At 42.6% G+C, this 16,876-nt stretch overlaps 1 protein-coding gene across 1 annotated transcript; it reads right to left on the bottom strand.

Moving 5' to 3' along the window:
* Positions 1 to 4,444: 4,444 nt before the first annotated feature.
* Positions 4,445 to 15,104, bottom strand: lpcat4 (lysophosphatidylcholine acyltransferase 4). Its single transcript, XM_074661845.1, has 13 exons — positions 14,742 to 15,104; positions 11,975 to 12,338; positions 11,778 to 11,890; positions 10,465 to 10,525; positions 10,268 to 10,326; positions 9,097 to 9,131; positions 7,083 to 7,137; positions 6,855 to 6,937; positions 6,391 to 6,516; positions 6,163 to 6,319; positions 5,185 to 5,277; positions 4,960 to 5,095; positions 4,445 to 4,842 (listed from the first exon to the last, which is right to left on the bottom strand). The coding sequence occupies exons 1-13, from the start codon at positions 14,820 to 14,822 to the stop codon at positions 4,658 to 4,660; spliced, it is 1,548 nt and encodes a 515-aa protein (XP_074517946.1). The 5' UTR covers positions 14,823 to 15,104; the 3' UTR covers positions 4,445 to 4,657.
* Positions 15,105 to 16,876: the final 1,772 nt, after the last annotated feature.

Raw genomic sequence — 16,876 nt, 5'->3', positions numbered from 1 at the left:
TCCTGGATAAACTGTACAGGGACGAGGAACTGGTTAAAGAGGCTAGTAAAAAAAGAAGCATTTATAACAAAAGACAGGGACTCTGGAGTTTCTCTGAGCTCCAATTTTTCCTCCTTTCTGTTCACTTCTCAGTTTGAGCTCACACAAAGCATGGATCTTCTAGATCCTCTGGATCCTCCAGCGTCTTCAGATCCACAGCTGGACCGTGCTGCTCTGGATAACCAAGAGGTAACACGGACCACTGGGTGTCAAAGTTTTTATTTTTTTAATAGTTTTTTTTTTTTAATAAAATGGAACGAAACACATAGCAAAACATAAACACATCCCATCCCAAACTGACAGAGAGCACTGCGCTGTATATACACACAAGAAAAATAAGTCGATACAAACGACGAGGGCAGATGAAAAAAAAGCATTTATAAAACATAAGCAAATAAGCGCACACTGCAAAAAAAAACCTGAAATCTTCTCAAGTGTATTAGTCTTATTTTCTGTAGAAAATGTCATATTTTTCAAACTTAATATGAGCCACATTCACCTGAGCAGTCCAGGAAAATGTCTTGTTTCAAGCTTAGCACAGTGTTTCTTTGAGTAGCCTAAGTGATAAAAGAGTTGTGAGACCACTCATCGCTCACGTCTTAAATTTGGAGTCGTGTCTGTTCGGATGATAAACTGAGTCATGAGCAAACCATATAAAAATCCTCAGCACTCAAGAGCGCGGTCACACTGGCCATCCAAAACGTGCCGTGCTTGAGCACGATTGCCCCCCTGCAGCGCTGTTCCCCAGCTGGAGAGTACGGCCGGCGGTCACACTACCCCAATATGAACCAGACTTAAGCGTATCACACACGCGCACAGCCCGCCTACGTCATCGTGAAGCATCTGTTTACATGAAGTGCGATCTCATCAGAGTCAATGAGACACAGAGAGCACTGCTACAACTTTAGAGACTTTTGGACTTATATTAAGTCGTTTCGCCAGACACAGCCCTCTATCACCCCGCTTTGTTTAAAATGATTGTGGAGAGATGCGCTCGCGGTGATTATACGTAATGGATCGCACGGGCTGTCCGCGTGCTTGTGCTCATGCATGAAGTAAACCGTGCCGAAGCCCACCTCTTCGAAGCGTGCCGAGTATCTCATAAGTGCAAACCATCTTCTGCCAGACATTAAGTGTGTGGGCCAGCGAGTGTCAATGTTTCTAACGACGCCATCAAAACGTTCAGACTGCAACAGATCAGCTGGTCTCCAGAGCCAAACATCCAACAGGAGCTATGAGGGTACCTGAGGTACTCGGGTTGCATTATGGGTACTGTAGGCTCAGTAAAGTGTTATCTCATGTCTCTGTCAGGTGGAGCAGACTCTGGCTGCAGAGTCCTCAGTTTCTCCAGATCCACAGCCCATTGACATTCTCCCACTGAAGGAACCACAGCAGGAGGTAAGACCAGACAGGGGTGGCTTTGGGTTCAGTGGAGGGTAAGGGCCAATCCCAATTGTCACACTTTCTCCTTCATCTACCCCTTCCCCTTGGCCATCTGTTTGGAGAGAAGGCTCCATGTTGCCCCTTGGTTTTCACTAAGGGTCAACATCCGGTTAGTAAAAATGCAGCCTATGTGGAAGTGCTGAAAGTTGGTGTTCATCCAGAATCCGCATGAGACGAGTTGAAGAAAGACCAGACACAGACTTTTACAGCATAAAAACACATTCACAGCCTGGTTTGAAAACATCTTGGCTCTTAAACGCTGATTTCTCTATCAGCACACACTGTACAGGGGGTGATTTTTTTTCGAACTCAGCAGTTTAGGAGATATGAGGATCGTCTGATTGTCCAATCAGACACGGCTCAGGTCACATGACTGACAGGTGCCCTGCAGCTGTTCAAAAGGAACTTACAAGCCTGTGTCATATCTATTATGGCTGCGTCCAACAATTGGCTTAATTTCACAGTATCAGGAACAGACAAGTTATGTTACGGAGACTATGTCAATGTTTTATACAGTCTATTGTCAAAACATATCTCTCAGAAACAAGACGCCATTCGATTCCCGCTACGCCGTCACCCCTAGTCGCTTGCTGGCTGTAGCTGTGTAGCTATTGTTAGCTGTAGCTGATAGCAGCGTTAGCTAGATCAACATTTCAAAATACAGCCAACAGGTCCAAATATGGCAGATAGAATTGGAATCGACTAAAACATGTGGTTCAGGTAGATGAGGTTTGCAGTTTCAGGTCTTATTTTCTCTGAACTCTGTTTTCTCTCCTCACCTTCAGCCTAGGGGAGAGACTGTAAAGCAGCTGTTGACTCAAACATCTGGAAACTTCTCTGTGATATCTCCTGAAAGCACAGAAACACCATCTCAGGTTACTTCAGACGCAGAAGCTCAGTCCTCTACTTTGAATCCTCCAAACCCCAAAGCACAGACGACACCTGAAGAGGAACCACTGCAGACCAGTGCCACAGAAAAGTTCCAGAAGACGACTCACGCTCAACACGATGTTGACTCCCTCTTCCTGGGCGATGAGTTCATGTTAGTTCCTCCCAGAGTTTCACCACATACAAGCTTCATGTTGAACACAAACCCTTCACAACCTGCCAACCCTCCTTCTTTGATCATCCTTGCTCTGAAAACTCTGCATCAGCCACCGGCTCCTTTTAAGACTCAAAGACATGAGAAAACCCTGGACTCAGACTGTTCTTCAGACCAACACCAAGTCTGTCTGCAAGGAAAAGACGCCAGCTCAGAATCCAGTGATGCCCCGCTGTCTGCCACGTCATCCAGCTCAAAACAAAAAGACCAAACACAGAAAGAACTGCAGGTTTCTCAAGAGTCTGCGTCCTCTGGATCAGGAAAGAGGAGGACGTTACGGAAGACTGGGGACAGTATTGTGGACAAAAGGCTGGGAAGACCAAAACAACCAGTGCTGGAAGCACAGGAGAAGAAAATAATCAAGAAGGTTTCCAGAAAGAAAAAGAAATTCATGGAAATGCCCAAGAGCAGACGCAGTCAGAAGCTCGCAGGTCGGATCAAAAACCGCAGAGCAAGAAGAGGTAAAGAAACTGAGCAGAGCATTGACCAAACACCAAAACCCAGCCCTGAAACGAGTGAAGAGCAGGACAGAGCACGGACAAAGGCTGAAGAGCAGAGTGTAAAGTCAAACCAGACAATACATCAACCAATGTTCAGAGAGGACAGAAAGAAACCAACACTTCAAAACAAAAACTATGACCCAAAACTAAGCACAGACATCAGAGCCCATCACCCTCTAACTACCAACGCAACACAAGATGAAGAGGAGGAAGGGCTAAACACCGGAAGAGGAGACGCTGACCCAAAGGCTGGTTTGAAACGGAAAGGAAGTCAGGAATGCCATCACCTAGGTGAGCCTGACACACCTGGAAGGTTCATCAAAGAGCCGGAGATGGAGAAGAGAGAGGTCAAGGCCTCGCCTCAGAGACAGATTCAGGATGACACATCAGAACCAAAGACCAAGACGATGAATGACCATCAGAGTCCAATGACCATCAGGGAAAAGGACGTGGTGAAGACAAAGAAGAGGAAGGATGACAAGTTGATGGGATGGAAGATGAACGATGAAGTTTCCAGAAACATCATTTTGGTTTCTAAAGCGGACTCTCCTCTAAAGAGGCCACGAAGTCAAACAGCTCCAGGACAGGAAAAGGAGTCTGCTGGAAGCTGCAGGAGAAGCCTAAGGTTAACCCCGACCCCAGGAAGTAAAACTCATGACTTTTATAGTGTAACATCAAGAAACTGTGAGCCGAATGTGTCGAAGACTCAACACCAACAGATCAGCAGACCAACTGCAGAGCAGACAGCAGGGACTGAAGGACAGGAAGAGGAGACCCACACAGACAGCAAGAGGAGGAGGAGACTTCAGGTGGACTCTGAAAGAGCCAATGAGGGACCAGGGGACAAAACTGATCCAGAAACCTCCGTCTGTAAACCCAACACCCCTGACAGAGAGGTCAGGAGTTTGAGAGAAACTGTAACCATCGCTCCCCTTCAAAGCAACAAGCAGAGCTCTCCGGAAAGTTCCCCTCAAAGCACAGAGACTGTCAAACAGCCGCTCCTCAAGGAGCCAGGAGACGGTGCAGAAACCCCAAAGAAAGGGAAGGGGTTAGGAGACAGAGCAAAACCCCTAAGAGGAGAAAGGAGGAGCCAGGAAACAGAGCAAAAACTCAGAGGAGTCAAGGGACAGAGCAAAAACACAGAGGGGTCAGTGGATGAAGCAAAAACCCTTAAGAGAGTGAGGAAGAGTCAGGAGATGGCCCAAAAACAGTTCACAGTTTAATAGTCAAACATAAAAACATTCAAACCAACATGTCAATAAAATAAAAGTCCTCTTTACAAAGTGACATGTTTCTTTTTGCACAGACCATCATCCCATTAAAAAAAACACATCATACACATAACACATAATAAATAACACACTTTATGGCTTCATCCGTATAAAAAGTTTTTTGAACAGCTTCAAGTCACAACCATGATCAGAAACCTGGACTCAGACTTTGACATCAGAGAGTATCGTGGTCATAACTAAAGCCGTCTTTGTTTTTTGTAATACATTTTAAACAAAGACAGAAACAAACAGGCCTCGTCCTGTTTCAGACAGTTTCAGCAGCTTTTCACCCATAACCAGCGTCACTCAGACTTTTTGTCGTAGCTGACCGATCCGTTGCTGCTGAGCGTGTTTCCGTTGAGCGTGTTTCTGTTGTTGTTCACAGCCTTCCCATCAGCCATGAGAGCGCTGGCCTCCTCAGGCTGCAGGTACTGGTTCACCACTCTCTGATAGGTGGGGTGGGTTGTGAGAGTTCGCAGCAGATGCTCTGTAGAGATAAACCATCCAGAGATGATTCAGAGACACATTTTCTGCAAGACAAAATTATCCAAACTCCTTTGAGTCCTGAAAAACTCAGTGAATAGACATTGAACGAAACTCATACCTTCAGTGAGCCGACCCTGACTCGAGGCCTGTTGGTAAAGCTCAGAGGTGTTGTTCTGAGGGAGACCCAGCAGCGCCCCCATGAGGTCTGACAGCTCCTCTGCACTCAGACTGCCTCTGCCCTCTGTGTCATAGAGCTGCAAACAAAGAGGATGAATTTAGAACAAACACAGAGGAACTTTTCACACAGGTTCCTGATACCAGCAGAGAACCAAACAGGACTCACAGAGAATGCCGTGTGGAGAAGAGACCTGAAGCTGACCAAGCCTGACAGAGCAGAGACGCTAACGAAGACCTGTCTGAGGTCCACCCGCTCATCCTGTGGGACACACACACACACACACACACACACACACACACACACACACACACACACACACACACACACACACACACACACACACACACACACACACACACACACACACACACACACACACACACAATACATAAAGACAAACACAGAAAACTGAGGCCACAAGCTCCAAACTTCACACATCTGGTCAGAAAACAAGAGACATTCAACACTTTACTGTGACTAATCGTACATCACAACAGAAAGAGTAAAAACCTTAATATGAAGAAAGAAAAAATCCTAATTATAATTCTAAAAACCACAAAATAAAAAGACTTGAAACAAAAAAAAGATTAAAAAGAATTACAAAAGACTATAAAAACACATAAAGGATTTAATACCAAAAAATGAAAAGACTTAAAAACAAAAAATATAAACTAAAAGCCACAGATCTAAAAAACACTAAAATAATTCAAGTCTAAAAAATAAAAATAAAAGGCTTAATACCAAAAAAAGACAGAAAAGTAAGATAAAGACTCAAAACCACTGATCTAAACAAAATAAAAATGACAAAAAAATTAGAAACAAAAAATTAAAACATTTAATGACCAAAAACAAAGACTTCACCAAAAAATAAAGACTAGAAAATTAAAAGGATAAAAACCAAAAAACAAAGTGATGATTTTAACCAATGAAAAAATCAAAACCCCAAACTAAAAAAAAAAAAAAAACCTTAAAAAAAAAACCCTTGAACCACGGAAAAAAAAGGACTCAAAATCAAGAAGTAAAATGAGCAACCCCCCCCAAAAGAGACCAAAAAAACCCAGAAAGAGCAAACAGAATCAGTGTCTCAAATACACGTTGAAAAGAATCAGCTGATGTGAGAAAATAAAGAGGATCACCTCGTACCTTGGAGAAGAGGCCACAGATGTCTCTGGCTGTTTGGATGTCCCTCAGCCTGAGGATAGCACCCAACTCCTCTGCGCTGACCTTTGACCCCTGAGGTTCTGTCTTACACCTGTCCATCATCCTGTGCAGCGCTGCGTCTAGGTGTTGAGGCTCCAGGCTGACGGACACAGAGACGGTCAGAAAGAGAAGAGCAGCAGACAGAAGCAGAGGACGGTTTCTCTTTCTTACCCGTGTTGGCGAAGCAGTGACAGGGTTTCTCGTGCAGGCGGCTCCAGAGCCAGAGAAAGACCGCCCAGCTTGCTGACAGGAACCCCGCCCTCCATCACGTAGTCTGTAGCCGGGAGTCGCAGAGCCCTGAGCCCAGCAGGAAGGAACCAGGTTAGGAAAGAGACACTGAATGAAGCCCCTTCTGGACCATAGAGCCCAGACACAGTGGATTGTGTTTCACAGTGAATATAAAAAAGGTTAGATCATGTATCTGTACTGCCATCTAGTGGCAGCTGTGGAAACATTTTTAACTGGTGTTTTTTTTTCTCTCTGGACTAAAAGAGCTCCATGTGTTTTTGGTCGTTCTGGCTCCTTGAGTTAAAAACCTTACAGAAGCTTATCAACACCCCAGGTGAGCCCTGCTCACAGCTCAAAGGTCAAAGGTCACAGCCAGCTGGTTGGAGGTTTATTCTGATGGTACTCACTTGGCCATGAGCTTCTGGACGTTGTCTGCGTACAGGTTGGGGTCGTTCTTCTCCTCCTGGGACGGGACGTACACGGGCAGGAACTGGAGCAGAGGAAAAAGAAAGACTTAGACTTAGCGTTACGTATGAACTCAGGGCATGTCAGGGGAAATACTCCAGAGGGAATAAAGGTAGAATAAACAAAATGCTGGTTTAATTCAGAGGTTTAACTGCAGTGAGCCGTCTCACCTCAATGGTCATGTTGGTGTAGAGCTGAGATGTTGTGTGCCACAGAGCCTCATACCTGTTCAGAGAAGAAACGTCACGTCAGCTCATTATTTACACTTTACACTTCTATGCTCTCAGGTGAAGGATGAAAGCTCTCAAATCCAGTCAAAGGAGAAAAGACGTTCAATGAAGACAACATGAAGCTGAATTTATAATGAATGTATGAGAGCAGACATTAAAAAGGTTCAAGCTCAGACAAAGACGAATGATTCAGCAGGTAACAGAAACAATCATACAGATGGTGATGCAAGCAGGAAATTTAGCACAGATACTTTCTAAATGAAACCCTTTCGGAAAAAGGTGGTTGCCACTCAAAACTTAAAGAGAGCAGCCTTTTTTTCTCAAGATGGACACAATTTCTATTGAATACATCTGGAAATTCATCAGTCCTCTGGAAAAATTGAAAGTGACAATCATTTTTCCAAGAAGAATGCCATTTGTATTGAATGTGTAGCATTAAACACAAAACACACTTCTTTGATCTTTACCAGCCTGGGTCTGCAACATTTACCATCAAAGGGGCCTTTTTGCCTCAACTCACCTGGATTAAAGTCACTCCTGTGCTACAAAATCTACGTTATCTTCACTTTAAAAGGGAATCCAGGGTATAAAACTTAGTACATAGTGAAACTACATTAAATCCTTATCTAAACAAGAAGTTCCTGAATTATGGAATTGCAAAACTACCAAAAAGGGCTTGAATTTGAAACCATGCATTGATGGTGTCCCTAAACTTGTCATTTTTGTTATTTGCTGATGTCTTGCTACTGATCCCAGACTTGTATCGTGTTATTAGTCAAATGAATTCATCCACACAGAATTAAAATCTGTATTTTCTTCCAGATTAGTCTTTTTGTAGATGTAGCTACAAGGAGCCACTGCCAAGGAGTCAAAGAGCCACATGAGGCTCCAGAGCTGCAGGTAGCACACCCCAGGTCAATACCTCGGGGTCTAACATCTTTTTTTCTTTCAGAGTGGCCCTTAGGGCAGGGCTGTCCAATTAAATATTTGGTCAGGCTGGTTTTTCAGACTAAAGACATGAGCTGGGCCACACATTTTTAGCATCAAAGTGAAGCTGCTGTGGTCCTCTCCTGAGCTGTGCCAGTCTGATTCATTGTAGTACAGCTCCAGTTGTATGATCTGTCAGCACTGCATCACACTCGTTGCAGAGCAAACACATTGATTTGAGTTTTGGACTTGATGTTAAAATGAATAAATGTTTTCCAGTCCATACAGGTTCAAACTGACAATTATCCTCCCTGAATTTTTCTTTTTGCTGTAGAAAGAGTCAGCTATTTCCGCCTGTGTAGGACTGCTAATGTTAACTTTTCAAACTCACCTGCTCAATGACACAATGCATTGTGGGTTAGCTGCTAGGTTAGGACATGTGTTGCAGTCAATATTTGAAATAATGTTGGAATTTTTGTAAGAACTTGTCAGTTCTCGTAAGAGATGTTTTTCTCATCGGACCAGAATCCCATTCACTTGGCAGCTGCTTTGGGGCCAGATGAGGGAGGCTTTTGGGCCACATGAGGCCCACAGGCCGCTAATTGGATAGCGCTGCTTTAGAGAATATCTGAGCCAAATTTCATGCTTGCATCACTATTTGAACTGTTAAAATAGTAAGCATTCAATAGAAATGGTGGCCATCTTTAAATGTTGAGTGACGAGCATCTTTTTCCAAAAGGGTTTCCTTCAGAGATTTAGAGATAGTGTGAAACCTGAGGCTTACACCACCATGTGAACTCCTTAAGTAACAGGCATTCAGTTGAAGAAGGCAGCCATGGTGACCATCTTGACAAATGGCCGCCACCTTGAATTTTTGAGTGTCTAACGTCATTTTTCAAAAGAGTGGCCTTTTGATAGTATTTGTGCCAAATATCATGCCTGTGTCACTATTTGACCAATCCTCATGATATATAAAATTATCCACTCCAAAAAAGGAGGAGGAAGAGGAGGGGGAGGAGGAACTCACCAGGCTGTTCCCTTGTATGTCCAGCGCACAGTGTCCTAAGGGAAGAGCCATAAAAGCACACATTAAACACACACACACACATTATCAAACACGCTAGGACTAAATAAAAACTGATCCTCTGTCCTGATCAGGAAGCTGTGCTTTTACAGCCTCAAGGTCTCAGCTCACCGTCCCTCCAATACGCAGAGAGGAAACAGAAAGTAAACATGACATATGAACAACCAGGACAGCATGTCCAGAAACACAGAGAGAGCAGAGCTGAACCATGCTCTCATGGTGGTCAGTGGACTTTAAAAAGAGACTGACTTTTTTCTGACGTCACTGTTTCTCCATCAAACTGTGTTTCTGTTGGAAGGGATTTGAAACGTCTGATCAAAGTTACAGAGCTTTACAGACCAAACAGTTGTTTGGTCTGTAAGATTAAATGTTAATGTTCTTTAAGTATCTTAAAGTAAGTGAACAATAATCTCTGTAAAACTTAAGTTTTCTTATACCGAGTAATACATAAGCTTTTTATATTTACATTACTGTGAGTTCTGTTCACAGAGGCAGACATAACGAACGGCCATGTTTGTCTACGGCAGGCTTTGGGGACAGAAAGAACAGAATATGGTTTCAATACGAGCTTGGCTGCCAGTCCTGGAATCTACCTGGAAGTCAGGGGGAGAAGAAGAGGGGAGAGGGGCAGGTTTTTTTTATGATAATAATAATAATTATTATTATAATAATAATAATAATAATAATAATAATAATAATAATAATAATAATAATAATAATAATAATAATAATGAAGAAGAAGAAGAAGAAGAAGAAGAAGGAGGAGGAGGAGGAGTATATTTTTGTTGTTTTATGTTAAAGAATTGGTATTGAGAGTATTTTCTGATGGAGAATCAAACACCCTGAAGCTGGCTGTTTTCTGCTCAACAGCCAAAGGTGCAACGTTCCCATTTCCATAGCAACGTTTATTGGTCGTAAGAATCAACAAACGTAAGTGTTTCTATGTTTGACAGTTTTCTTTTCTCTCTGACAGAGGTGTGTTTGAAGTGGTCAGGGCATGATAAATACTTTCTTCACTGGTGTTTAAAAGTCAAAGACTGGTTTCCAGACTGGAAAGTGAAAGAGTCGTGTTTGTCATTTTTGTGGAGCAGCTGTTCCTCCAGGCTTTACTCACCAGCTCATTCGGGTAACGCAACAGAACAGGTTGGACCGGGACTCCGACCAGGAAGGCACCTGAAGACAGGGAGAAGAGAGGACACAGACCTGAGCACACTTTGAGAAGCGTTCCTCCCTCCTCCATGATTCACTCCACGGTTCTCACAGAGGGGAAGATTCAGGTAAAACCAGAGCACGCCAAACCCTCTGACTCACCAGGTTTGAATTTGATGAGGGCGCTGCCGTTAGTGGTGGTTCCTTCAGGGAACATCAGCATCTGAGGGAGGAACAGGGTCTGGATCAGACTTTAACTGTGACTGTGAATGTGTGAACAAGCACGCAGGTCAGACCAGAGGAAATGTCCAAACCAGCATGAACCAGCTCTGAGACAACATCCACAAATCACTACACAGGCCAGCAGGTGGAAGAGGAGTTCTTCTAAAACCAGACCAGTTCAGCAGGGCTCCTTTAAAACTTAACAGTTCATCTAAAACCAGAACAATTTAGGAGCGTTCCTTTGACACTAAAACAGTTCAGGACAGTCCTCTGAAACCAGAACACTTGAGGTTCCTTTAAGAGTGGAACGCATCAAGAAAGTTCCTCTAAAACCAAAACAGGTCATGAGAATTTATCTAAAACCAGACCAGTTCAGGGAAGTTCCTCAAAAACAAGAACAGTTCAGGACAGTTTCCTTAAAACCAGTACAGTTAAGGAGGGTTTCCCGAACAAGAACAGTTTAGGAAAGGTCCTCTAAAACCACACCAGTCCAGGATAGTTTTTTTAAAAACCTGAACAGTTCATGGGAGTTCCTTTAAGACCTGAACACTTAAGGATGGTTCCTCTGTAACAAGAACAGTTGAGGGTGGTTCCTCAAAAACTAGATACGTTCAGCAGATTTCCTCTCAAACCAGAACAGTTTTAGGGTTCCGTACAAACTGGAACACATGAGGATTCTTCTAAAACAAGAACAGTTCATGACGGTTCCTCTTAAATCAGAACAGTTCAAGAGGGTTCTCCTAAAACCAGATCTGTTCAGGAGGATTCTTTAAAGCTGGAACACATCAGGAAAGTTCCTCTCAAACTGCACTCCTCTGTCTGGATGTTTTTGCTGACTGAGGTCAAACATTAAAATCTGGTAGTCAGGGAGTTCTGGAGGCAGCCTGTCAGAGTGAAGTAATCTGAGACTGTGGAGGTCAATAATACTTCACATTTCTTTGTAAACAGCAGGAGGAACGTGTTTCTGGGAGAAAGGGTAAATACTCTCAGGGAGTAAACACACTGATGGACAGACTGAGGGCTACACCAACGAACAGTTTAATGTGAATCTATTTAAAAACCTGATCCTATCTCAGGGCGTGTTTTCCTCTGGATAAACTGTTAGTGAACCAGCCCTGGTCCATTTTTTCTCCAGCCTATTATTCAGCAGGAATTCAAAGGTTTATCAGATCGTTTGTCCGCCCTGTCAGTTAAAGAACACTAGATTAAAGCTGCTTATCTCCTCTGAGGAGACCAACAGAGCTGCTCCTCACCTGAGGCCAGTAACCACCAGACGTCAGCCTCTCGGTCAGCTCGGCCACCGCCTTCCTCCTGGACTCAGGGTCCTTCCTGCTCACAAGGACGGACTGGTTGAACTCCAGCAGAGCTGAGACACAAGAACAGAACAGGGGGTAAATGGAAACACCTAACAGCAGAATAAGGATCCTCTAGACCAGAACCACAGACTCACCCCCTATCACCGGCAGGCTGGTATTCTCAGACCGGGACACCACGGTGGCCAGCTCTGTCTGACACAGAACTATCATGTCCAGGAAGCTGCTGTGCGGTGCCACCACCAGCACCGGCGCCTCCTTCAGGTCCGCTCTGCGACCTTTGACCCTCACCCAAAGGAAGCCCAGAGAGAGGAAGACGGCTCGGCTCAGATACAGGACCAGGGGGTGGAAGAGCCTGCGACGCCAGCCCTCGATGGGACGGGAGCGCTCCTCCTTCGTCAGGCCGGCCACCCGCAGCCAGGCCAGGGGCCACATGATGAGGAAGAAGAGGGCAGCCAGGGCCACACGTAGGGGGAAGAGGACACTGCCCAGGATGATGCCCTGCAAAGTAGAAGATTGTTTTCTGTTACTGTCAGCAAAGGACGAAAAAAAGATGTCTACGTTGTTCTAAAAGCTGCTTCACAGAGAGGGAGGAATTCTTCTGTTTGAGATGCCAAAATCCAGAAAATCAATTTAAGTCATTATACTTTTTTTATCATATTTGTTGTTGTTTGTGAACATTTTAACCCGTACAGCAGGCTAGAGGAGGGCCTGTTTCTGCAGATGGTTGATAAAAGCCTTAGTGCAGGGGTCTTAAACTCGTGCCATGTAGGGTCAAGAGGCTGCAGGTTTTCTTTCCAACCAGAAACAGCTGATTTCTCTGATTAGTCCCTGCTCTCTGCTTGAAGGTGAGGTAATCAGTGGAATCAGCTGGTGGAGTTGTTGGTTGGAACGAAAACCTGCAGCCTCCTGGCCCTCCATGGCACGAGTTTGACATCCCTGACTTAGTGTTTAGACCTATTGCTGAAATGTTAATGAAAGAATCATCAATTTTTGGCTTTCATGGATGTGTCAACGTGAACCCCAAAAAAATCCATCTCGTGCTGAAACTCTTTTGGCCAGTTTCGCAGGACTAAAGTAATCTGGTTTAACCTAATCCACACAGATCATGATTGCTTTTTGAGATGTTGTTAAACTTCAGATGAACTAGTTCCAGACTAAAGGGTCTCTTACCAAACATTGTTTTTTAATGATGTAAGCTGTGGTTTGGTGTGGACGACAGGACTAAACGTATAACAATGTGTGGGGTTACCCAGATACGCGTGCTACGTGTGAACAAGGCCTTAAATTAGTCAAGGACCAGTCAGGTTGTGTGTTTGGAGCTGAATCAGGTTAACAATGTGCACATGAAGCAAAAGTGAGGACTCTGAAAACCTGGGGTGGATTTCTCATATAAATTCAAAAACTTCAGTTAAAGTGAGAAGATGCTTTTAAAAGAAATCAATTTAAAGTACCCTGTAACTGAGGACAAACTCCATGACTCAACTGCAAAAATAATAACAAAAAACTAAATGCATGGACTGCAGCTGTGAATGAGCAGAACTCAGACTTTAAGGTTACTAACAAGACCCTCCAGCAACTTCAGCTAAGACTGACCTGGGACACTTGTTGACTGGGATTAATGAAAGCCATGCATTTTTTTTGTTTGTTTTTAGATGTTTTCTGTAAGCGTCCCGAGTTTTGTCATTAGCTGCCTCTGCCATGGGAACATGTGTCATTGTGATATTCAGTTGGTGGCTCTATGCAGCCATGCTGTCTGAGGTAAATATAAAGCGACGCAGTTACCACAATGACCTTACAGCATCTTCCTCCAATCCAACCAATCCAACTTTATTTGTTAAGCACTTTAAAAACAGACACTGTTGGCCAAAGTGCTGTGCAAAGAAATTAAATAATTAAAATAAAATACATAGAATAGAATAGAATAGAATAGAATAGAATAGAATAGAATAGAATAGAATAGAAAATACTTTATTTATCCCAGAGGGGAAATTCAGGATAAATTTCATGACTATGGCTATAAGACATGGCTAACAAGAGACAAGAGACACTTCATGTGAAATGCAAACAATTTAAAAAAAATTTAAAAACATAAAACATAATTAAAACACAGTTAAATTCCACTAAAAGAGCAATCAAATAATGAAATAAATAAAATAAATAGAATCAGGAAGTACTGTGTGTCAAAAGCCAGAGAAAAAAGGTGGCCTTTAAGAAGAGATTTAAAAACAGACAGAGATGAGACTTGTTTTACATGCTTCTAAGTTCAAAACTTAATGTATTCCTTAGACGCAGAAACTTCCAAAAGACCAGGACAAGTCTGAGAATATCTTAATCCATATCTAAGAAAGCTATTCTTATAAACTCTACATTAAAATGTGATTTAGTCTAGAATAAAGGCTTAATCCCTGTACAGAAAGATGGCCCTTTCAGTAAATTATTGAGAAACACAGGTGGATTGTGGGTCCGTTAGGTCATAAAGTCAGTTTGCATATTTTAATATGAGGAAACTCTTATCTTCATCATCCTTAGACAAACGCCAAGCCTTAGCCCCGCCCCCCTGAAGAGTGTCACCTGTTACCTGAATGCCTAACTCTGAGGTGTGTTAGCGTGCTGGTCTGGTGTGTCACTCTGGTTTATGACAGCTCTGCTTTGACTAAAGTCAGAGAGCAGAGTGAGAAGCACTCTCTCTTCTATGAAATCATCAGTAAGACAAAAAAGAAAAGAAAAAGCTCAGAATGATCCTTTAAAGCCCACAGTGAGGCTGTCTGTGTGTTCAGTTCACCCTGCTAGGACAATGACTGATTAGATCCAGGTGGTCCAGCTCTGGGGACAGAGCCTTTCAGACATCATGCTCTAACTCTAGCACAGATGGTGAATGAAATGAGGAGACTTTGAAGTTACCCTGATCCTCTGCGCCCGGCTCAGCTTCACCTCATGGATGAACGGATGAGGATACCTGGAGGGACGGCCGAGCCTCTCCATGGTGACAGGATAAAACCCGACAGGTGAGTTTAACCACAGAGCTGGAGATGAAGTAGAAGCGAACTCTTCTCGGTGTTTAAGATTTTAAAAAAGAGTGAAAATGTTCCGTTTGAAGGAAAATATCTGTTATCCGTTAAATTTCGACAGCCTCGGGTTAAAACATGTCGGTACCGTCACTAAAAACACTAAAAAGAAACCATAAAACGACGGAAACCAGCTCCAAACCAGCTGGTCAGATCTCTATCCTCCACATGGTCCAAACACAAGCTGTGCAGGAACCTCCACCCCTTCTTGTACTGCCTCCTCACCTGACCCGCCCTCCTCACGGTCCGACAGCCCGGCCCTCCCTCCCTCTCTCAGGGGCGGGTCAGGCCAGTCCAACCGGTCCCTGAAGCTCGAAACCTCATTGTGTCTGAGGAGCCTGAAGTTTGTTGTCTCAGGCTTTTAAAGTTTCAGAAACTTTGACTCACTTTGAATAAGTTTTCATCACTTTAATAACTTTAATAGAGACTTTTATCTTTAGCTTTAACAACAAACATCAACACTTTGGTTTTATGTTCCAAATACTTCAGTGTTATTGGATATAAACCCTCTGGGCCCTGTTTTCCAAAAAGTTAAATCTGGATCAAAATGATTCAGATTTTGCATTCGCCCCCTTCTTATTTATCTATTTTTTTTATTTTCTGTGGAAACAAGTCTAGATTTGTAGATTTTGTCCTGATTTTTCAAAGGCTTTGCAGATAGGATCATTCTGATCCAGATACCACAAGATCAGGATTACAGAATCTAGATTAGCAGTTTTTAGCAGCACCTGTTGATGAAAGTAATACACTTAATTAACATGTTATTTACATTAAATTTCTTACTGTGATTAAAATATGAATTTTTAAAAAAGTTAAAAAAAATTAAATAAAAAAAGAAAAAGTTTTTGCCAGCATAATTTTGTACATCGGCAGAAAAAAAAGTTTATTGTGTGCATGAGAAAACACTTTTTTTTCTGATCATGTCTTTTTACGGGCTCTGTCGTTCTGTAATTGAACAAAAGAAAAATAATGTTTAACTATAGCTTCAGCTGCTTCTTCACCCCTCCAGCCTCGCCTTCTTCAGTGATATCATACAATGCAGGGGGGAATTATGTTGCTCACTGTGGGTCCACCACAATGAAGAAATAAAGTGGAGTAATATCAACTTGAAAAAACAAAAATATCCAAATCTTTTGAGTTCGATCACTTGCTCCCCATGTTTAAATTAAACTCTACTTATCCAGGCTAACAGTGCAGTTCTTTCTAAATAAGTCCAGTTTCAAGTTGATTCAACTAAAAATTATTAGTGTGCCCATTAGTGACGTCACCAGACTTAAATGTCAGGTTTCCTCGATAAAACTGACTTGATTTAAACAGTTTTAACACTCACTACATCAATGAATTAATCTTACCTGATGATGTCATTTACATTTACACTGTAAAGTGTTAACAGTTAAAAACCAAGTATCACAATAAAAAACCTTCTTGTTTATTTTTTTAAGTAAATGTGCAGAATTAAAAAAAACCCCAAATGATTATGAAATCAAAGTTATATTTACAGGACCAAAAATATTAAATAATTAAAAATCATTTTTTATCAGTGTAGACATTAGCAGTCTAGACAGGTACCTACTGAATCGTTCAGCTGTGCTCCTAGCACTTCCATGAGCGCAGTTAAATCTCTCTAGGAGGAAATAAGTGTGATTTAATACGTGTCCTACGTCTCCACATCCATCCTGGGATCAGGATAATCCTGATTTTTTTTTCTTGCTTGAAATCTGTGCTAATCTTCATCTCAGAGTTTTGACATACGCAAGATCAACATTTGATCTGGATCTGTCCAGATCGTTCTGATCCAGCTTGAAGTTTTTGAGAAAGTGGGCCCTGGTGTGTTGATATTCAAATGTTTAAGAGCCTGGAAGCGAAGTCATTAATCTAGATGTGTTTTATTGTGAACCGAGTGAAATCAATAATGATATGGATACAGATTTAACAGTTCCAGGAAGGTCATTTTTCTATGTTTTAGGAACT

This window comes from Halichoeres trimaculatus, unplaced genomic scaffold, assembly GCF_033239565.1.
Source record: "Halichoeres trimaculatus isolate MK-OKI-2021-1 unplaced genomic scaffold, fHalTri1.1 fHalTri1_scaffold_22, whole genome shotgun sequence".
In the NCBI taxonomy this organism is placed as follows: Eukaryota; Metazoa; Chordata; class Actinopteri; order Labriformes; family Labridae; genus Halichoeres; species Halichoeres trimaculatus.
Note: the sequence above shows the minus strand (reverse complement) of the source record. Positions and strands in the feature narration are given on the sequence as shown.

Coding starts and splice junctions, on each gene's coding strand:
- lpcat4 (XM_074661845.1), bottom strand. CDS start 14,822: ATGGAGAGGCTCGGCCGTCCCTCCAGGTATCCTCATCCGTTCATCCAT. Junction 10,526..11,777: donor CTGGTGGTTACTGGCCTCAG/GTGAGGAGCAGC, acceptor TTCCTCCCTCAG/ATGCTGATGTTCCCTGAAGG. Junction 9,132..10,267: donor TGCGTTACCCGAATGAGCTG/GTGAGTAAAGCC, acceptor CTCTTCCCTTAG/GACACTGTGCGCTGGACATA.